This window comes from Diplotaxodon limnothrissa, linkage group LG12, assembly GCF_057381915.1.
Source record: "Diplotaxodon limnothrissa isolate DT_005_m linkage group LG12, D_limnothrissa_male_GT1.1, whole genome shotgun sequence".
NCBI lineage: Eukaryota > Metazoa > Chordata > Actinopteri > Cichliformes > Cichlidae > Diplotaxodon > Diplotaxodon limnothrissa.
Window position 1 is genome coordinate 27,837,365 of NC_140607.1, and position 19,255 is coordinate 27,856,619.

Below are 19,255 nucleotides of genomic sequence, written 5' to 3' on the forward strand. Positions count from 1 at the left end.
TCATGCTGTCAAATCTAGAGATGCTGACCCAGCCCACGTTGTCAATCAAAGTAGCACACAGAGCAGGAAAAAAATGGCTCACCTGGCAGGTGTTGTTGGGGGGGGCAGGTCCTTATATAAGAACATACAGACATTTTCCTATTCTTGTGATTTTTTTTTTTTGTTTGTTTTGTCTTTTACTATAACAAGAATGGTACTTGTCTCACAACAAAAGCACAGATATAGGACAAGGTACCATTTACCTTTCAGAGCTTAATGACAGAGCACTGGATTATATTAAAAAAAAAAAAAAAAGAAGAAAGAAAGAAAGAAATCAGAGCCACAATTTTCTTGGAGTGAAGCAGACATTCGCACAGAGGCCCAGCCGCTTTCAGTATACGGGCAAGAAAACCAAACTATGTGCAAAACACCACGGTCAGATCACTTTTCATTTATCAGACAGGAAACTGTTTCGGGGTCATCACCCTCACAGAAATAAGGTATGGTCGAGCTGCGACCTTTACCTGACCTAGGATCACCTCGAGGGGACAGACGAACAAGGAGAGTAAAGGAGTGCGCAAGCGTGTGCGATGAAATCTCACACAGTCGGAGCACACCTTGAGTCACTTGCTGGATGTTTTGTGGGATGTGAGCAGATAGTCACCTGACTGAAAAGCTGACCAGGTGGATGCAGGAGAGCTGATATATGATTTAAAGTGAAGATGGACAACTCCGATCGTTTTTTCCGTTATTTTGCTTCACACTTTTTAAGCAAAGTGTGTCGGTGCAGGGCAAACATTCACAAATATTATCAATTTGATCTGAGGACCAGCAGGGCCAGAGTTGTGCATCTCCATTTTTTCTGTGTGTGTGTGTTTAAGTATATGCGTGTGTGTTTAAATGAGCACTGAGCACGTGTACCACATCTGTTTATGGATGAGCTTTGAAGGCCCCGCGAGCAGCGTTGGATGCAGCATTGGCTGCAGCGTTGGCAGCTGCAGTCTGAACGGTCTTGTTAGACATGACCCCGGTCGCAAACTCTTGCTGGGCTTTCTCAAAACTAGCACCGGTGGTGCGATAGAGCGCGTGCACCTGTGGAAAGAAGACAAGGAATTAGTTGCAATCAATTTATTTGGTTTAAATTTACCAAAAGAACTGCAGCACAGCACGATAGGAAAGATGTTTCTCTTCCTGTCCAGTCATAGCACTGATTCTTCTTGGCATACAGCACTATTCTTATTTCTAACACACTACAAGATGATGTAGACCAGGGGTGTCAAACATAAGGGGCCAGAATGGGCTGGGAAAAAAAATACAATCTGGTCCACCGGACAGCTCTGGAGAATGTGGAGAGTGGCATTAATTTCAGATTTTTTTTAAAAACACCAGCAAAGTAAAAACTCTCTGATCTTTCACTATAAACTAAAAAAAGATTTTAAAGAGTCTTTTCTGCAAATTGATAAAAACCTTTGAAATTTTGTTGATTTAACAGTCAAAAAAGCAGTTTTGTAACAGATTTGTTTCATTTACTACAAGAACATTTTTTTATCAAATAGAAAAACTGAGTCACACTGTGGAGACTGCACTTCTTTTTCTTTGTTCTAAACCATCACAAGGATTAAATTTATAGTGAGAGAAAGGAGGAGATACACTACTAAAAGGCCAACTTAGGATCATAGTGGGCTGTAGTTTTAGATCCCTAGTTTAGATGTTTCCCTCTTCTCTGTCCACTTAAGTCTTCTTTATTGGCAGCCATCCTGGCAACATTTGCGGGCACTTATTCCAAGCTAATAAAACCAAAGCCCCAATTAAAATGAATGGAGAACGAGCCATAACTTTAATTTCGGAGGTCAACTTCACATAAAAACTGAATTGATTGAATCTTCATTTACATTTGATTTGGTGACTTTGCCCAAAATGCGAAATACAGAACATCATGACCTCGTTTAGGTTGCAATCCAGAGAGCAGATATTATAGAGTACACTACCCTAACTCTTTACTACAGTTACAAGTAGATCTGTCTGCCACTGCCCAACTGGCTCTCATATTTCCCGCTTCAGCTGTCGATTTGCTCGGCACTCCTGCCATCTTTGGCATTCCAAAATTCTCCCACTGATTTCTCAGAGTGCCACATCTCACTTTTACAGCGTCTCTATTGTCACAGCAAAACCTTTTACTAATAATATCCTTTGTCACTGTAAGGATGCCGTCTTTGTGTTGTGTTACCTTTTTAAACATAATGAGGGAGCCCACAGACAGAGCAGTAAAGAGGGCTGCGATGAGTAACATGATGATTCCTACAGGGATACTGGTGTTCAGGCCAGTTAGAGCTGCGATCCAACCACTGGCAAGACAAAGAAAAAAACCAAGATGACAATGTGATCTTCAGTGCACACTGATCTACGGTGCCTGGATCAGCTCAAGTACAAAATACTCACCATGTTCCCCAACCAGTGATGCCAATGGTTTGTAGAACGTGAACTCCAAACTGACAGATGTAGACGAAGAAGAAGACAAAGAAGCGGAACGAACTGTCGCTCCTACGGTGGAAAAAAAAAGAAACGGTAAGAGAGCAATGTGGAGGGAATAAAGTCAAACTGTGCCACTAGTTCATCCTCCATTAAACATTAATTACTTAATCCTTCCCTCATTCTCTCAAAGCCTTTATGCGTGAAATAGTCGAGTGCACGGTAAGAACATGGCAAAGTCAGCTGCCCAACTCTTTTTACCAGTTTCATATTTGGAACACTATTAACTTTATCTTAAGTTAATTTACGTGTGTTAAAAGGAAGGTGCACATCTGTTCAGTTTTTATAGAAGCTGAGAGTTTGTGATGTTTGAGAAATGCTGTGTGAGCTTGTTCTTCTGGGCACACAGAAGGGGGACTTTAAATCCCTGAGCTGCTCCTTTAAGAAGAAGACAGGCAGTAAGTGTTTTTATTTAAGATAGCCTTGATCGGCCACAGACACAGGAGATAAAGCAGAAATGATTTTGGAGAACATACCTGTAGGTCTGTGTTCACCTAGACCTACTCTCCTAATCTCTTTTTTTGGTGTCTTTTTCCAACCTTCCTGTGTATACAATTTATTGTATTTCAACTATAAAAACTGAACCCACATATTTATAGAGACTTAGACCCCAAATATCAGTGGAAAGGCAGTGTTCTTCTTTTTGGTTTTTCATGTTTCAGCTTACCTGAAAGCCCCGTAAAGCGGTCTGTACCAGCAGACGAAAGAACATGGGGTAAAAAGCAGAAACCAGAGCATAGCCAGGCCAAAATCTACGCCACGAGTTGGATCCACACAGAACCAGGCCAAACAGCCAAACATGTTCACAAAGAGCGTGCCTGCATGGACTGATAAACAAAGATGACAAAGAACCTCAGATTAAACCTAAACTTATACTAAGCAACATTTTCTATACAGATTCTTGTGAATGACCAAACGGTTGATGTTTCTTAGGTAACTTGCATCATTAACCACTTGATGTGGTTAATTTAGAAAGAAATTGATGAGGTGTGCTAAATAGTACACTTACACATCCAAAGGTTGTACATAATCTTTACAGTCTTCTGGAACTCTACAGGGATGTCCACTGCAATGTCGTGGTAAAAACATGGACCAACAGGGAACTTCTCCGGTAGTGGAGGCCAGTTGTTCTTCCGCCCTGCGTGGAGAAACGAAGCAGTGGTTGGATGTTGAGCTTTTTCATCTAAAGCTAAAATATTATTAAATATACTAACAGATTTGTTTGCAAGAATCTTAACAAGGCAGAAAAAAATACGTTACAAGTTATTATCACCACGGACATTATCCTACAATTAGTAAATGTGAATAAAGTATGAGTGATTGACATGAAATGTTTCTTTCATTCAGTCTATTCAATTCTACTTCAATTAGATTTGTCCTATGTACATTTAAACATGAACATGCACTACAACATTATGCCTTCTTAATTCAAATACAGAGAAATACTTTCTTTTACGTTATAAAACTGTGTTTGTCAATCACCATTTATTTATTTTATGCAACTTGTATTAAATTTCCAATTTTGTAAATCAGACATTCACTAAGATATATAGCTTGTGTGTCGCTTTCACTCCCATCCTGCACCACACGCACATACACATGCACTCACACACAGCAACACACTTTGGTCCATTTGATCAACTGGACATTTTTTGGCACAGTGCAAAACTTAAACTGGAACATTTCCTGTTCCATACTTGTGTAAAACTGTACCTGCACAGAATTAAAATGCTCTTCACAAATTGTGCGCCACGCCCGATATGTTAGTGTCAAGGTAAGAAGTCAACTTTTAGATCAGCGCTGTTGCTAGTCCAGCTCTGAGTGGGACCCAGAATTCAGACTTTGAGGTTGAAGCGTGCGAGTGATTCAAATGGGTAACTGATGGACTGACTGACCTCCGACGGCTCCGTGGGACTGTAACTCTCTCTCTCGACGATCGAGCTCTGCTGCTTTCTTCTCCAGCTCTTCCTGCCTTCTCAACAACTCAGCCTGAGCACGCGCTTGGTCCTGAGACAAACACAGATGTGATCTTAAAGCTCACAATCCAACATCTGACAGAGGTCAGGTATGACATGAAGTACAATGATGTAAGTAAAGGTTTTGTCACTCAGGGAAAGCTCAGACATGTTAGTTTAACAAGGGAAAATACGGGCTCTGATTTTAAAACGTATCAACAACTGCAGTTCACTCACTTGCCTCTAACAGCTAGTTCTATACAACTCTAAAGTGATGCTACAGGTGGAAAAGGGTCATTAAATGGATCCACACTATTCAAGACAGTGACATAAAAGGGTGCAGGAAACGTTAAATGAAAAGGCAGTACCTCATTACGCCGCTGATAGGCCATCAGAAATCAGATAAGTATATGAAGACCAAGAGGAAAGGACAGAGTGTTGTAGTGTTGCAAGTATGGGGACAGTTGCACATTTTTGGTTCTTTTTCAATTTTGATCACCTTTAACACATAGAGCCCAAAGTCTAGGTTCTCTGGGACTCGCTAGCCACCTTTAACTCTTCTTTTTTGTACACAGGGATCTACAGAGCTAGCTAAAAAAGGATATTTGAACACTGCTGCTTTTGCTAGTCTGCAACAGAAATGCTGGTTAACTAAAGCGACCCACCATAGAAAGCAGTGCCTCTCTCTTTCTCTGATGGGAAATTGTAAACAAGCAGGTGGGAAATGAGACAGACAGCTGCGCAAACTAGTGTGAGTTTGCAGCCCACTCGTATCTAGGCTGTGTCGAGAGTGCAGTAGCTTATAACCACTTGATTGGAAAAATGTACAACTACATTCTGCACAGACATGTAAGGAAAGACGTCTGCTGTTGGAGAGACTGCTAACATTAGCCCATGTTTTCAAACGTATCCAGCACTGTGTGTAAGATGTGCAAAGTACCACTTATTCAGCAAGATTAAAAATACTAGCTTATTTTCAAAGAATGTGATTAACTGTTTAAAGTAGCTCTTAAAAACATAAGCAGTATTTCTATTAATAATGTTTAAGTTCTACAGTCCTAGTTGACTCCCTTGAGTTTTTTCTCAGACCAGTAAATTAATCTTTCTGAAAAGTCTTTAGTCTGTGGAAACTTCAACATCTTCCCTCTAAAGTGCATTTTAGCTGCTTTGACTGTAAATTCAGGTTCATCCCGTTGCTTCTGTCAGCAATAAAATCAAAGATTAATGTCAGAGTTAAGAGTTCCCTTGGGAGCCGTATAAACCCCAATAACAAAACCTCCACCATTCTTCACAGGTAAAATTTGAGACTGAAAAAACAACGCCATCAAGCCAAAATTTTCTTTGATTTTTTTGCGTCCTTCTGGACCTTCTGTTAATGAGTATCCTCAGCGATGCAATGATCTACACATTTGTGCTTCTTGGCCTAACAGGTTACATTTCCATTTTTCTTGTATAGGCCTGCTTTTACAGAATAAATCCAGCTGTTGATGTCCACCTCTGTCTGACAGATTTTTCTCTCTTATCTACCTCACTTGCACTCTGACCCTCTTTACTTGTCATACTTACAAAAAACTCCATCTCTTCATCAACTCCAAGCTAGACATTAACTGATGTTAACACACTGCTTCCCAAGAAATGTTTCACAGCCATGTTTTCAATTACTTTTCAGCACTTGCACATTGGGCACTGTGTGTTTAATGGCTATAACACACTCACGGCTCTTTTTATATTATTAACTTAGTAGAAAGATGAGAAAAAACATAGTGCGACTAACCAAATATGTTTAGTTTGAATTGCAAATGACAAAAACATGTTGACAACCTAACTGAAACAAAAAAATGAGAAGAAAACTGGATGTGAAACATGTATATAAATGCTCCTGTGTGTTTTACCTGAGTCTGTTGCTGTGAGTAAGCTGGCGGCTCTTCTGTGGGCTTCATGATGGCAGGCTGTGTGTTCTGGGAAGGTGCTGGAGTAGATTTGGGGGTGTTTCTTGGGGCTGCCTGTAATCCAGCAGAGATTCTCTATGTTAATATTTGTGCAAGCATTAAGAAAAAGTGTAATTAGGCCACAGTCATATTTTGTCACTGAAATCCTCTGTGACTGAGAGGAGGAGGAGAGAAAGAGGATGAGGGTAAGGGATAAAAACGAGGTCACTGACTAAGAAGCACTTAAACGCATGCATGCACACTACTCATCAATGAAGTTGCCCGTAAAGCTGACCGTTCTGGCGTCTGTGAAGGGGTTATACTCCTCCAGACCACCAGGAGGGGCAGATCGTGTCACCTGGGTCACCGAAGGATCCTACAGGGCAGAGAGGTCCACATAGGAATTTAGGGAGTTAAAACTAAAACTGCAAGACCAAAAGCTTCATTCACAAGATGCCGTTAGACGGTCTTTAGTTTCTGAAAATCAGCGGTGAGAAGTTTACATAAACAACATGTAAATATCTCACTTTAATGATGGTATTCTACTAATATTAAGGCTTTCCACCATGTTTTGTGAAAAGCTAAAAACGCGCAAGTTTAAACACCCTGATAAACACAGCTTCAAGTAAAGGGGACTCAACAGTTGCTTGAAATTAAAGCCTTAAGATTTCTGGAAGCGTGTGGTTTATAAAAGGTGGAATAAAATACAAGCTGTAGCAGAAATTAATAGCTTGTTCCCTTGCTTAACATCGAAAACAGATGTACGTGTCTGTGTTTCCAAAATATTAGTCTACATGACTGCAAAGGCAGCCAAATGTTTGCTGGATACTGTGAAAGTACATAACACTGTGATATGAGCACAAAAATGCACCTGTCCTAAGCTAGCCACCCGGTAAACTGTCCATCAAGCTAGCAGTGGCCAGCGAGTGTTTACAGACGGTGGGCAGAGCTAATGCTATCCAGCTAGCTAACGTTGACATAATGTGTCTTTGTTCTCAAATGACATAATTCCTTTAAATTCGTTTACAATAGATATCCCCAGCAACAGTGAATTGTGACCATGTAATTATTCGGCATTCCCTCTACAAAACTATCGAGGAATAAAATTTGATGATTAGCTCATTCTGCAAGCAGGGATGCTAAAGTGAGTTTGGCCTCAGTGGGTTTTCAAGCGTATACTAGCTTGCTTGCTTGCTAGCTAGCCGTGTCAGCTACCTGAAAAGGATTGCTGAAATCCGGGTCTGCGAACGGGTTGCTGTCGAAATCGGACATTGTGTAGCCTTTCTAACAAGAGTTTCCTGTGTGCGGGAACTCCCCGATTCTCCAGGGAAGACTCAGGTCCTTTGATTTGACTGCTTCTCTCTGCCGCCTGCAGTCTTCTCCGCCTCCTGCTGATGGAGACCCCTTGATTAGCAAGTTAGCCAGTAGCACAAAAATGGCAGGAGAAGAGAGGATGCGTGATTAACAGAACGGTCTACGTCACTGTTTCAGCACCGCGGACAGCATGATGCCCGGGCAGGTGCGCTACCTCTGTACACAAATGTGCAGAGCACTGCACGACACACCTCTGGTGTATTGTATTGTTATGTACTGTATTTGTGTGTTGGACTGTGTGTGAGTATTTGAGACTTAAACATGGAAGATTACAAGTTCACATGTTGCATTCAGTCTCCGTATTTCCAGAGTACAATGTGCAAAACATACTACATGAGAGTTTACTGATCACAAAGTTCATCCAGTCCTCAAACTATACGCAAAAGCTACTGCCTGCCTTTATGGCAATTTGTTGTATTTGTGTGATGTTATGTAAGTATACAGATGTTTACTTACTGTCTGCAGAACACAGGATCCATCTGCATCATGCTGAACTGATACAAATTCTCTGACTAATAATATAAGGAAAATCTCACTCTTACATTGTAGACTCCATATCATGGATTACTGTACTTAACCCATTGGAGCACCTATTTGAATCGGATGATGATAGTTTAATTATATGTTTCTTTCCGTGTGTGCGTACTCTCCTACGTTTTGCACATATGCATTAAAATGGATGCTCCATCCATCCATCCATCCATATTTATCATTTTCTGGGTTGTGGTGAGGCTGGAGCCTATCCTGGTTGTCATGGAGCTGAGAGGTGGGATACAAAATTTGCCCTGGACAGTTAGTCTGTCACAGACTCAGGCCCAAGCCAGGCAGTGGATTTAAACCCAAGACCTTTTTGGTGTGAGGCAACAATGCTAACCGCCTCATCACATGCAACAAGTCTTTTTCACTTGTTAAAAAAATTATAAAACTTTGACCCACTACAACATTGGTGTTTATCTTATTACCCGTAAATAATTAATAACTAAGAATGATCCAAAGAAACCGACCTTTTGCTTTTATTTCAAGTGCACCTTACTTTTCTAATTTCTTCCACACTGAATTACATTTTCAGTAATGCTATGTTGCTTTCAATGCAGTACTTTGAAATTAGTTATTACTTTTAAGCTCTCAAGATTATTTTCATAGCGTGCCCATACCCACATAGCCATACAATAAGTTGTTTCTATAAATTATTTCTATACAATTAGTTTTTTAAATTATTTTTCTTTAGTTGCCAAACAAAGAAGTCAACCTAAACTTGTGGGGCTGCTTTTACTTGTGTTTTACAATTTCCACCTTTGTAAGATGTAATGGCCAAATCTTTAATTCGGTGTACTGATGAGAATGTCTTCCCAAATTAAAACTTCACCGCCTCAGCGCAAAAGTGGAACTAAAAGGCAAAACCTGCACACACGGGCTAATGTGAGACAAGAAAAGATTTTTTTTCTTACATCATCCTTGTGATCATTCAGTAAACTACAATATTTGAGCTCCTGTAGGTCAAATACCAACGCAATCTCCTCCACTTGATGATTATGATGATTACGTTAATGATGATAATGATGATGAGGATGGTGATATATGGAAGTGTCTGCTGCTCACTTGGTCGCTTGTGCCTGTGTGAAAGAAGTAGAGAGGAAAACCTAGACTGCCTTTTTCATGATAAGTAACAGTGACCTCTTTATCTGGAGCAATCCCAGACAATTTACTGGAAATCATTTTATCTCTCTTGTCCACATATAAGAAGTATCAGCCCCCCTGAGAGCTCCTGTGGTGTGTGTTCGTGTGTGATTTTCTTCACTGGCTTCAAGATTCAGTTATATGTCAAAAATGCCCACTTGGGGGAGCTACGATCCAAAAGGTCTCTTCAACCCCGTTTCGCAGAATCCTTTCTCATTTTCCATCAATTTATTTTCATTCAAACCAAGGGTGACCATGTGAAGAACATCAGATCAGTTGACAGCCTGTAAATGTGATTTAAACATTTAAGCACCATTTACCCAGATTAAGTTTCAATTGAAGAACAAATGCTATTAGGTTGAAATCTTACAGTATGTTGTAAATGATGGTGGTTAAAATATTCCCTTTTCACTGTTTGAATTCAGCTGCTCATTTTTAAACAAAGGCAGCGCGTTTCTTTAGTTTTATGGCTGCTTATCATACAACCGTTAAATGAAACTAATGGGTTTTTGTTAATAAGCAGCTAAACATTTTCATGGCAAGTTAATGTGCTTTTTTGCTTTATATACTGTACCTATATAATGTTTGTGTGGATGAACTCTAGATAAACACAAAGTGAGAATTCATTACAATTCAACTTCAGTACACACACGCGCACACACATAAATGAGCATCGGTTCCTCCCCTAATCTTGTATTAATGGACCCAATCACAGAGTCTATGAATAATCAATGGCCAGTGGTCTGCAACCGCAGTGCTGAGACCTTGAGTGAAACTGAATTTTCCTAATAAGACACACACACACACCCACACACACACATACAATCACACCTTGTGGACCTAATAAGCTCTAATGCTCTGTGGGTTGAAAATACGTCACATGGTTTGTTTGCTGTAGAATGTGAAAGATAAACATGCTGTGCCAGGATGTGCAAACTGTGTGCATGGACGTACTCTATATGTGTGTACAGGGGAGGAAAAAGGTGTGAAAAGAGGGATCTGTCTGTCCTTGTCCACTTGTCCACTGGCCCTCTAATGCTGCTTTCCATAGATGACTCTGTGAGGAAACAACCACTTTGGCTAATAGCTGCTACATTAGTCTCTTAACCAGCTGGTCATGGCCATTTAGAAATGTTCATTAGGTCGCAGACCAGAGTGGATAGGTGAGATAGTTCACTTCACACTGTTGACTGTAGAAAGACAGGAAAGGAGACAGAGAAAGAGGAGAGAGAGAGAGCGAGGAGAAGAGCAGACAAACAGACGGTGAGGGAGAAACAGAAGCAATTTACTGGCCAACATGACGACCAAGTGTAAAAAGCCACAGATGCAATTATCGTCATATTGCTCTGAATAAGAACCTTGTGCATAATTAGATCTCATTAAGGTCTATGAGTGTTATTTTAGGGCTCTGAAAGGTTGGATAAGCAGCACTTGATATTATGGCTTATTAATGCTGCAACATCTGGTGCCATTCTGGCAATGGCCTGACAATGTCTAAAGGGGCTGAAAAAATTCAGTATTCAACTGATGTTGTGACTAGATGGTAAAATACAATGCACGATCTGTTATGCTTATCCAAATATAGGGCTGGAGATATACTGTATATAGATATAGGGTATTATGGCTTTATGTATGCTGTGTGTATGCATGCGAGTTTGTTTGTGCTGATGACCAGTCAGAACACATTACACACCGCAGAGGGAAACAGCCCTCTGTCGCCGGAAAAGCGATTGATTCTCCATTTCCATATTAATGAGCAGATTTGTTAAGAGCCTGCAGGAGTGGGAGAAAATAACAGGGTCTTCATAGGGCACGACATTTATAAATAAAGCTGATGCAGAGAAAAATGGAAATTAAACCTTTTAGTTTAATAAATTTGAGGCGTCCGCAGCAAAGCGAGCGATTTGCATTTCCATTTGTGGCCAAATAATGAGAGTGCGGGTCCATGATGAGGCTGCTAGTGCTTCTTTTGGGTCTCAGGCAGTGAGACAATCACTCCAGCGTGCAGCCCTCCACATCAATGTCATTAGCTCAGGCCTGTTAACTCTGCTACTTGGCTTTCTAAGATTATTTGGTGAACTAGAGATTCCTATTGTCGCTTCGAGTGAGGAATAGAAATGGCGTCAAAGTAAAATTCATTCACTTCTGTATCTACAGCATTCCCCACCTTGGACGTGTCTATATATTCTCTTAAATATTCAACTGTGTCTATACATGCAGACATAACTTTAAAGTGATATTTTGTTGTTCTAAAACAACCTTGTCAGAAATTGTAGCTTTCCTTTGCTCTGCCATTCTCATAAACACTCGCACCTAGATGCACACCCACATGTGTCTGCACACACACGCACACACACACACAAAGCATCACTGATTGAATTTATTGGGGAATGGATGTTGACTAGACCACTCCAAGTAGGCTAGATTGTTGTTGTTCCCAGATTGACAGACAGACCCAGAGCGGCTGATTGAAAGTGCCTTTTAGCTTGCTCTCACTGTATATTTGATTTGGCAAAATGGAAGGGGAGTCCAGTCTTTTCCCAGGATGCAAACACAAGTCCCTGTGTTTGTGTGAGAGTATGTGTGTGTGTTTGTGTATTTATGTGCGCTCTGCGTGCGTTGACTAGTGGATGCTTTTGTAAATGCTGCATAAAATGTACCCTTTCAGGTATTAATTGAATAATGCAAGCACTCCCCTTGTCAGCCATCAAGTGAGCCACTTTCTCGGTGGCCTGTGCCGTTCTCTTTGCCTGTGAATTGACTAGATTTATCTGTGTTGTTCCAGTCAATGGATGCCATTTGTTCCAAATATTTGACATAAACATGCAAAGAGCAGAGGCGTGCACTCATAAAATAAGCTTCTAGACTGTTGTTTTACAGCCCAAAGAGACAGAGGGCTCTCGGCCTATCGAATCATGTGGAGCTCTTGCTGAGCCAACAGCGTGTTAAAGTTCTTTTTCAACCAATGATGTGATGAAAAGGAACAATTGCTGCCATAAAAAAGAGGAGAAAGGAGAACGGGAAGAAGGAGAAAAAGAACATGACGAGAGAGACTGAGTTCTTTGGTGGTGCCAGTGCGCAGCTGGAAGAGAGCTGTGCAGTGTCCTGCTAAATATGCATAGTTATTTTCCATGCCTTTAATGGGACACATCTCATTGAGTGCCTTATGTCTGCTTCCAAACTGTAAAAGATATTTAGCTTCACACCTGCAGGAAATTCCCCGTAATAAAGACAATATTGGCAGAGTCTTTGCTGAATCTGCTCGATGCTTCCTAATGGCAGTCAGACAACTTCTGTGTTAATGCAGCTTGTAAGAAATGAAAATTTAAGTTGCATTTAACTTGTATCTTTGCATGAAAATGATGTGGAATTGATTGTGATTAATCAGGGTAGCCATTTATTTTTATACAGCATTTTTGTTTTCAAAAATAGAAATTCCCCTTAGATTTTGTCTGTATTGCTTTTATGGATTGGACGTGTGTGTGTGTGTGTGTTGCCAAACAGTGAGGTTCGATTTGCTGATTTAGCACCTCTCTAATTTTCTGCACGGTAATATTTGCCTTAACCTACCTGCCATTTGTTTTTATTATCCAGGTGAATATGTTTGTCTAAGGATATCAATAATCATAAACAAAGCAATGACTCTTTCACCTCTCCCCGTATAGTCCTCACAGTACCTCTGTCTGCCTCTCACACGAGGCTGCTCTCGCTTCATGATCTGCCTCCATGCAGTCTACATATTTCAGTGTGTAATTGGTGAAAATCAAACATTTTCAATCCCAGTTTCAGTCAGTCAGTCAGTCAGTCACACACATACAGTACATAACTGCTCACACATGAATTCACATACACTGTGCCCGTGGCTCTCATGCCTTGACAGAGTGTGTGCTCTCCTATTACAGACAGTAATTACCGTCAGTCACCCTGTGTGTCCATAACAAGCCAGCATAATGCCCTAATCAGGCCTGGATTAATCTAACCCTCTCTCTAATCACTCTAAAAGTGATTTATATTGTTTTTCCTGTTCGGAACAAATGAAATCTGTAGCCTAAATTAATACTGGCTTTTCATCACTGGGAAGCTAAAAAGCCAGTAACCGTCACATTCTTGTCATTAAGACTGCATCTGTGGAGAGATGTACACACACACATACACACATACACACACATACACATACTCACAGTCATGCATGCATATTTAGGTTGGAAAGAAAAAATATATAATACAATATTTCATTAACTAAGCATACTAATAACATTAGCGTTTTGTAGAAAGGCTCTCAGGCGCACTAAATGGGGTCATCAGAACAACAACAAAACGTTTTATTGCTGCTGTTTCAGATTACACGTTCTTCTTTGATTTAATAATTTCTATTAGAAAATGGCTGCTGATGAATTACACTTAGACTGGAGAGATGCATCGGGCTTTTTTAGCATTAACTTTCTGAGACGTTAACTACGCGCACAGAGTTTATTGGTCAGCCTAATGTATGTCGGCACAGGTATAATTTTGCACTGTAGTACACGTAAAATGTGTTTTTATCCATCTTCCAATTACTCTGATGAAAAATGCTCTATATCATTCTGTACAAGCTGTTTGTTAAATTGTATCAACCACAATCTTGCAATTTCTTGGTCTCTAGCTTTCATTTTAGATAGCATGCCTCTTGTTTTGGTCCATGCCTCCTACTTTGTTTCATTTCCATTGTTTAAACAAATCAATTCCAACCCTGACTCACTTCCCACTGTTTTTCATTATGAAGAACGAAGGCCGGACACGAATCGTAACAGAACCCTGAAATTTCCTGCTCACCATTCAGTTTGTGCTCAGAATACAAACCAACTCACAAGATGCACATTTAACAAATGCAAATTGTGAGCCAATCTAGTTGAGCTATCTGGGCTCCTGCTTCCATATTCATTTCCTACACCCCACTGTTCACAAACTCAAGAAACAGTCCTGGGGTTAACTTGAAAGGGATCGCAAATGAAGATCTGACAGTGTCCACTATCTCGCTCTTTTTTTTTCGTCTCCTTTATCTCTTTCTTTTCCACACCGTCTCTCACCTTTGCTCCTCTCTCCTTCCTCCCCTCTCCCCCTCTCCCCCTCTCCTTCCCTCTGTCCCCGCTCCCCTGTTCTCTTCATGCTGTGTAATTCTCATCTTACACACTCTGTTGCTCTGGACTATGAATAATGCATGGTGTGTGAGAAATCCTCAATCTCATGCTTGGCTCCCAGCGAGCATTACGGAGCTTGCATCTCTATTACGGAGATGAATAGGAGAGAAGGGAATATCACATAGGATACGGTCTAACTTCATTGTTTGTTTTCAGCATTATAGCCCCAATCTGGGATTTCTTTTAAGTACATATGAATTATGTATATGAGTGTACAAGGGTAGCTTGTTGATGAAAATTAATATTGTCAAAACCTTCATAAATCACTGTATTGTCCCTGCACTCTTCTCCAGTGTCACAATACAAATAAATATATACAAGAAGAAATGTTTGCAGCTTCTCAGCAGATTTAAAATTCATGTGTGTGCATGCTGCCAGCTATTGAAAAAAAAATCATTTATTTGTCCTAATGAAATTTTATAGAGAACTGCTTTAAAATCCATCCAGCAAAGCTATAAAAAGCAACACCATAACAATTTCGCAGTGTGTGTTTTAGTTCTGTTGGGTCTTTGCTTTCGCTCCCTCTCTTTTTGATTTGATTTTATGGAAATGATAAGATGGCAGGGAACAGAAGCGAAAATGCATTTCTAAATACAAGAGCTTTGTTGGATGCGTGTCCACAAGGATCCCTCTCTGTCTCTCCATTGCAATTTGTTTACAGCCGAAATACGGCAAATGCTGATAACAAAAACGAGATCCGGTTACCGCTGTCAGAGAAGAAAAAAGGCTCAACACTTTAACAATGGGTCAGCTTAAAATTCTTTTATGCTGCCATATGGTGTCATCGCGCTAGGAGCAAATGACTGCTTGAACCTTTCCATGGATTTTATGGGAAGTATAAACCTAGTGAAGTGGTAGTGTTATGCCACCCGTGATGTGAACTTTCAACATTTCCAGCAGTTTTACAAGCTTTTTTTCACGTCCTTCTGCAGTCTTTTTCAATAATTTACTTTTCGCAATGATGACAACACGGAGAGGATGCTTATACACTAAATTGTTCAATAAAAAAACAAATGAAAAACATTTGGTTCAGTCCGACAACCTTCCTGCTTCTGAGATAGGCTTATGTATACGTTATATGTGCTTCAGTGTGTGTGTGTGTGTGTGTGTGTGAGCTATGCTGCGACACAAACCTATGTTTTATGGGGTGTGTACATGTGATAAAAGCACTCAAGAGTTAAAGTGCTTTTCTACCATGCTCAAAGCCATGTGTCAGCACTAGACCACTAAATCCACACCATTCCCTTGAACAGTTTCCCTTCCTCTGATAGTCTATCATTCCTTTGTTTCAGGTGGCTGGCCACTGTGGCTGACAGGGCCAAGTCCTTGAGGAGATCATGTGTCTGTGGAAAGTACAGGACAAGCACTGATGTTTGAGCTTTCAAACCAGTGTCCCCGGTGTTGCCTATTTCCCTCTGCCTTCACTGCATCTCACATACAATGTCTCTATGACAGCGCCGTGGCTTGGCAAGTATTTGTGATTCGCGATTTTGCATCGTTTGAGTCCTCTGAGGCGTTGTACACGGTGCAGGAGATAATATACCATCTGTGTCATCCATTCTTTCTCTGTTTACATTTCACCCATCTTTTTAGCTTCCATCTTTATGTTCTGCATTATCTAGTATTATACATCATTTGTAGGGATAAAAACCTCCCTATTATTCCATAGAGCTGAAATCTTACAGAAATATGCCTCCCATTTTGGTAGACATGGCTTACTCTTTCGTCTTTTTCATACCCATTTTGGATGAACCCCTGATGAATCACGCTAATGACCTAGGCCCTGTGCTGCAGCACTGCTCTGAAATTAATATAGTAGAAATGGAGATATAGGGCAAATAGATGAGAATAGGAACCCGATATTCACTCTTGGGTACTACGTGCTCGGGCAGAGACACACACATACATGCACTCGCATATACAGCACACAGAGCCTGACAGGCAGGCTATTATCCCCCAGCCTGCGCTGCTGTAATTGGCTATCGCTTTTTACAAATGTGGCTCCGTCTGACTCGCATATCAGCTCGCGTCTCATCAACTGTGTAGGGGTCACCATGTCCGTGCTTGTGTGTGGCGGTGCATGTGTCTGTATATGTGCGAGTATATATGTAGGGGTCACTGGTGTGCCAATCCCTCTCATGTCTTCATTTCACACACTCATTTATGTCCATGCTAAACGAGCCAACGGATGCTAAGTGTGTCTGTGGCGGGCTCCTCTTTAGCAGTGCCGGAGTATTTAGCCATTAGGGCTGCTAATAGCATCAAGATCATTCTCACACTGGCTAGGTGATGATGAAATATTAGCTTAGCTCAGGGTGCCATTAGTTAGTCTGGGATTGCCTTGGAGGTCAGATTCCTCTTATTTCACACACGCGCATAGATTAAACCCAGTTATTAACTGAATGCGCAGATTAATTTCTTAATTTTATCACATTGTGAAAAAGCATGTTTCAAAGCCTACTGCAGCTTTAATACAAAGCTTTCCTTTCGTTTGCTCTTCGACCAAACTGTTGAATTATTAAATGTGTCCTTTTATCTGCTCAAATTGCCCTGATGTACTTTTTATGGAGTTTTTATCCTTTATTTGATAGTTGACAAAGTGGAGGGAGAAACTATAGCTGGAATTATACAGAGGACATTAATTAGTGAGGACGTTTGTACACATCTACTACCTGAGGAGACTGCGGAGCGCACACATTCCCAGATCTCTGATGTTGAACTTCTACAACTGTGCCATCAGCAGCGTTCTGACGTATGGATTTCTAGTGTGGTTCCCCAGCTGCACCAAGGCCGATCAGCAAGCACTCCAGCGGGTGGTGAAAGAAGCTGGCAGAATTATTGGAACAAGTCTGCCAGAGATCAGTAATATCTTCCCCACTCGCTGTCTGAGGAGGGTGCACAGTATCCTGCGGGACCAACATCACCCTGCGCGCCACCTTTTCCATCTGCTGCCCTCAGGGAGAAGGTACAGGTCTATACAGGCCAGAACATCCAGACTGGCCAACAGCCTGTATCCACAGGCTGTGAGGCTCCTGAACTCTCTGCCCCCCTCTCACGGACAATAACCATATCCAACTTCTTAATAGCAATGAACTGGTCTGCATTGGTGCATCATATCTTTATTCTCTTCCCCCTCCTGCCCCCCCCCCCCCCCTCTTTCTTAAATAGATAACTATCATATCTGATATCATATCTCACAGTACAATAATATTGAATGGGTTGCATTGTTGTATTTTGTCATGTTTCTCAGGTCTTTGTCTGAATTTCTACGAACATTATTGCTAAGGATTGTCTTATTGCATTGGAGTCACACTGGGTTAAATATGTACACTTGGGTTTTAAGGGGTATTTATTATTTTCTTCTTTTTTTTGGGTTGTATGGAAGCCCCAAACGCAATTTCATTGTTCTTGACAATGACAATAAATAAATAAATACAAATACAAATAAATACAAATTTTAAAACTGTATGTTCCCATTTTCAACTTACCTTTAGTCCAGCTGTGTCTGTAATGTTATTTTTTTAGAGGTAAAAACACAAACATTAGTCATCACGCTTTACACCACAAGTATTGTAAATGCAAATATACAGCTAAGATTAAATTCATGTGTCCTGATAGAACTAATGAAAAAGTTTTCTTTGGACTTTTTTTGCATTTCTTAGAGTTTTCATGCACAAAATCTTCAGTAAAATTATAGTTTAAACATTACATTTACATTTCCCGAATATAATGCAATTAAAGTGTGAATTGTTTCTTGATTTTAGATCTATGTTTGAATATTTCCAGAGGCAAATTGGGACTCAGACATAGAAACAAGTATCATATGTCTGTCTATGTACAGTAAGATTACCTTTATGATATTTACATCTCTAAAGTTTTTCTGTATTATGACATAATTTATATATTCATTGTACACTGGGAGACTATCCCAGCTGTCATAGGTCACCAAGCTGTCACAGGGCTAACACACAAAACCATTCACGCTCACATTCACACCAACAACAAAGTATCATCAGTTAATCTAACCCCCCACATGCCTTTGTAGTGTGAGAGGAAGCTGGAGTACACAGAGAGATCCCATGCAATTAGATGCATGTTTGAACTCAGGTAAATTCACTACCTGGGCCCATGTCCTCATTTTAGGTTTGACAGCATTTTAGTAGGTAAAGGTGAATGCTTGGACATGAATTGAGCTGCGTTTTGGGGGAGGCCTCGAAGGGGACTGGCGACAGCTCCGGGGCCTGGCAGATCCCCATGTACTTAATAGAAGTGAAGAAGTTAAAGAATTGAAAAGGGGCAGGGAGGTTGGGGCACGTAAACGAGAATGAACAGTTTTCAGAACTGGGGGGACCTAAATAGATGAGAACCAGAAGGAGAACCAGAAGGAGCGTGCTTGGAGGCGTGGTCCCGCTCCTGAAATTCCGATACATAATGTCCAATTAAATAAGCATGTAATAGTTCTAATAACTGAGTGTGCTTACATGCTGTAAATACAGTTGCATGTATTTACAGCACATTGTTTTTTTTGTGCTATCACACACCTACCTGTTTATGTGACTGATAAATATTCATAACATTATGTGCTTTGTTTATGTTTAACTGTATGGATAAAGCAAATTAAATCACATAATCCTGA

General features: G+C 40.6%; 1 protein-coding gene across 2 annotated transcripts; it reads right to left on the reverse strand.

Annotated features, from left to right (window-relative positions):
* Positions 1–267: 267 nt before the first annotated feature.
* On the reverse strand, positions 268–7,805 carry LOC146621476 (secretory carrier-associated membrane protein 1-like). Of its 2 annotated transcripts, XM_085368474.1 has the most exons (9): positions 7,607–7,805; positions 6,687–6,767; positions 6,356–6,466; positions 4,404–4,515; positions 3,518–3,646; positions 3,176–3,335; positions 2,419–2,520; positions 2,207–2,324; positions 268–1,071 (listed from the first exon to the last, which is right to left on the reverse strand). In XM_085368474.1, exons 1-9 carry the CDS (start codon positions 7,661–7,663, stop codon positions 910–912), a joined length of 1,032 nt encoding a protein of 343 aa, XP_085224600.1. In that variant the 5' UTR covers positions 7,664–7,805; the 3' UTR covers positions 268–909. The 2 variants fall into 2 exon arrangements, with proteins under 2 accessions (XP_085224600.1, XP_085224601.1); XM_085368475.1 differs by lacking the exon at positions 6,687–6,767.
* Between the last annotated feature and the right edge of the window lie 11,450 nt (positions 7,806–19,255).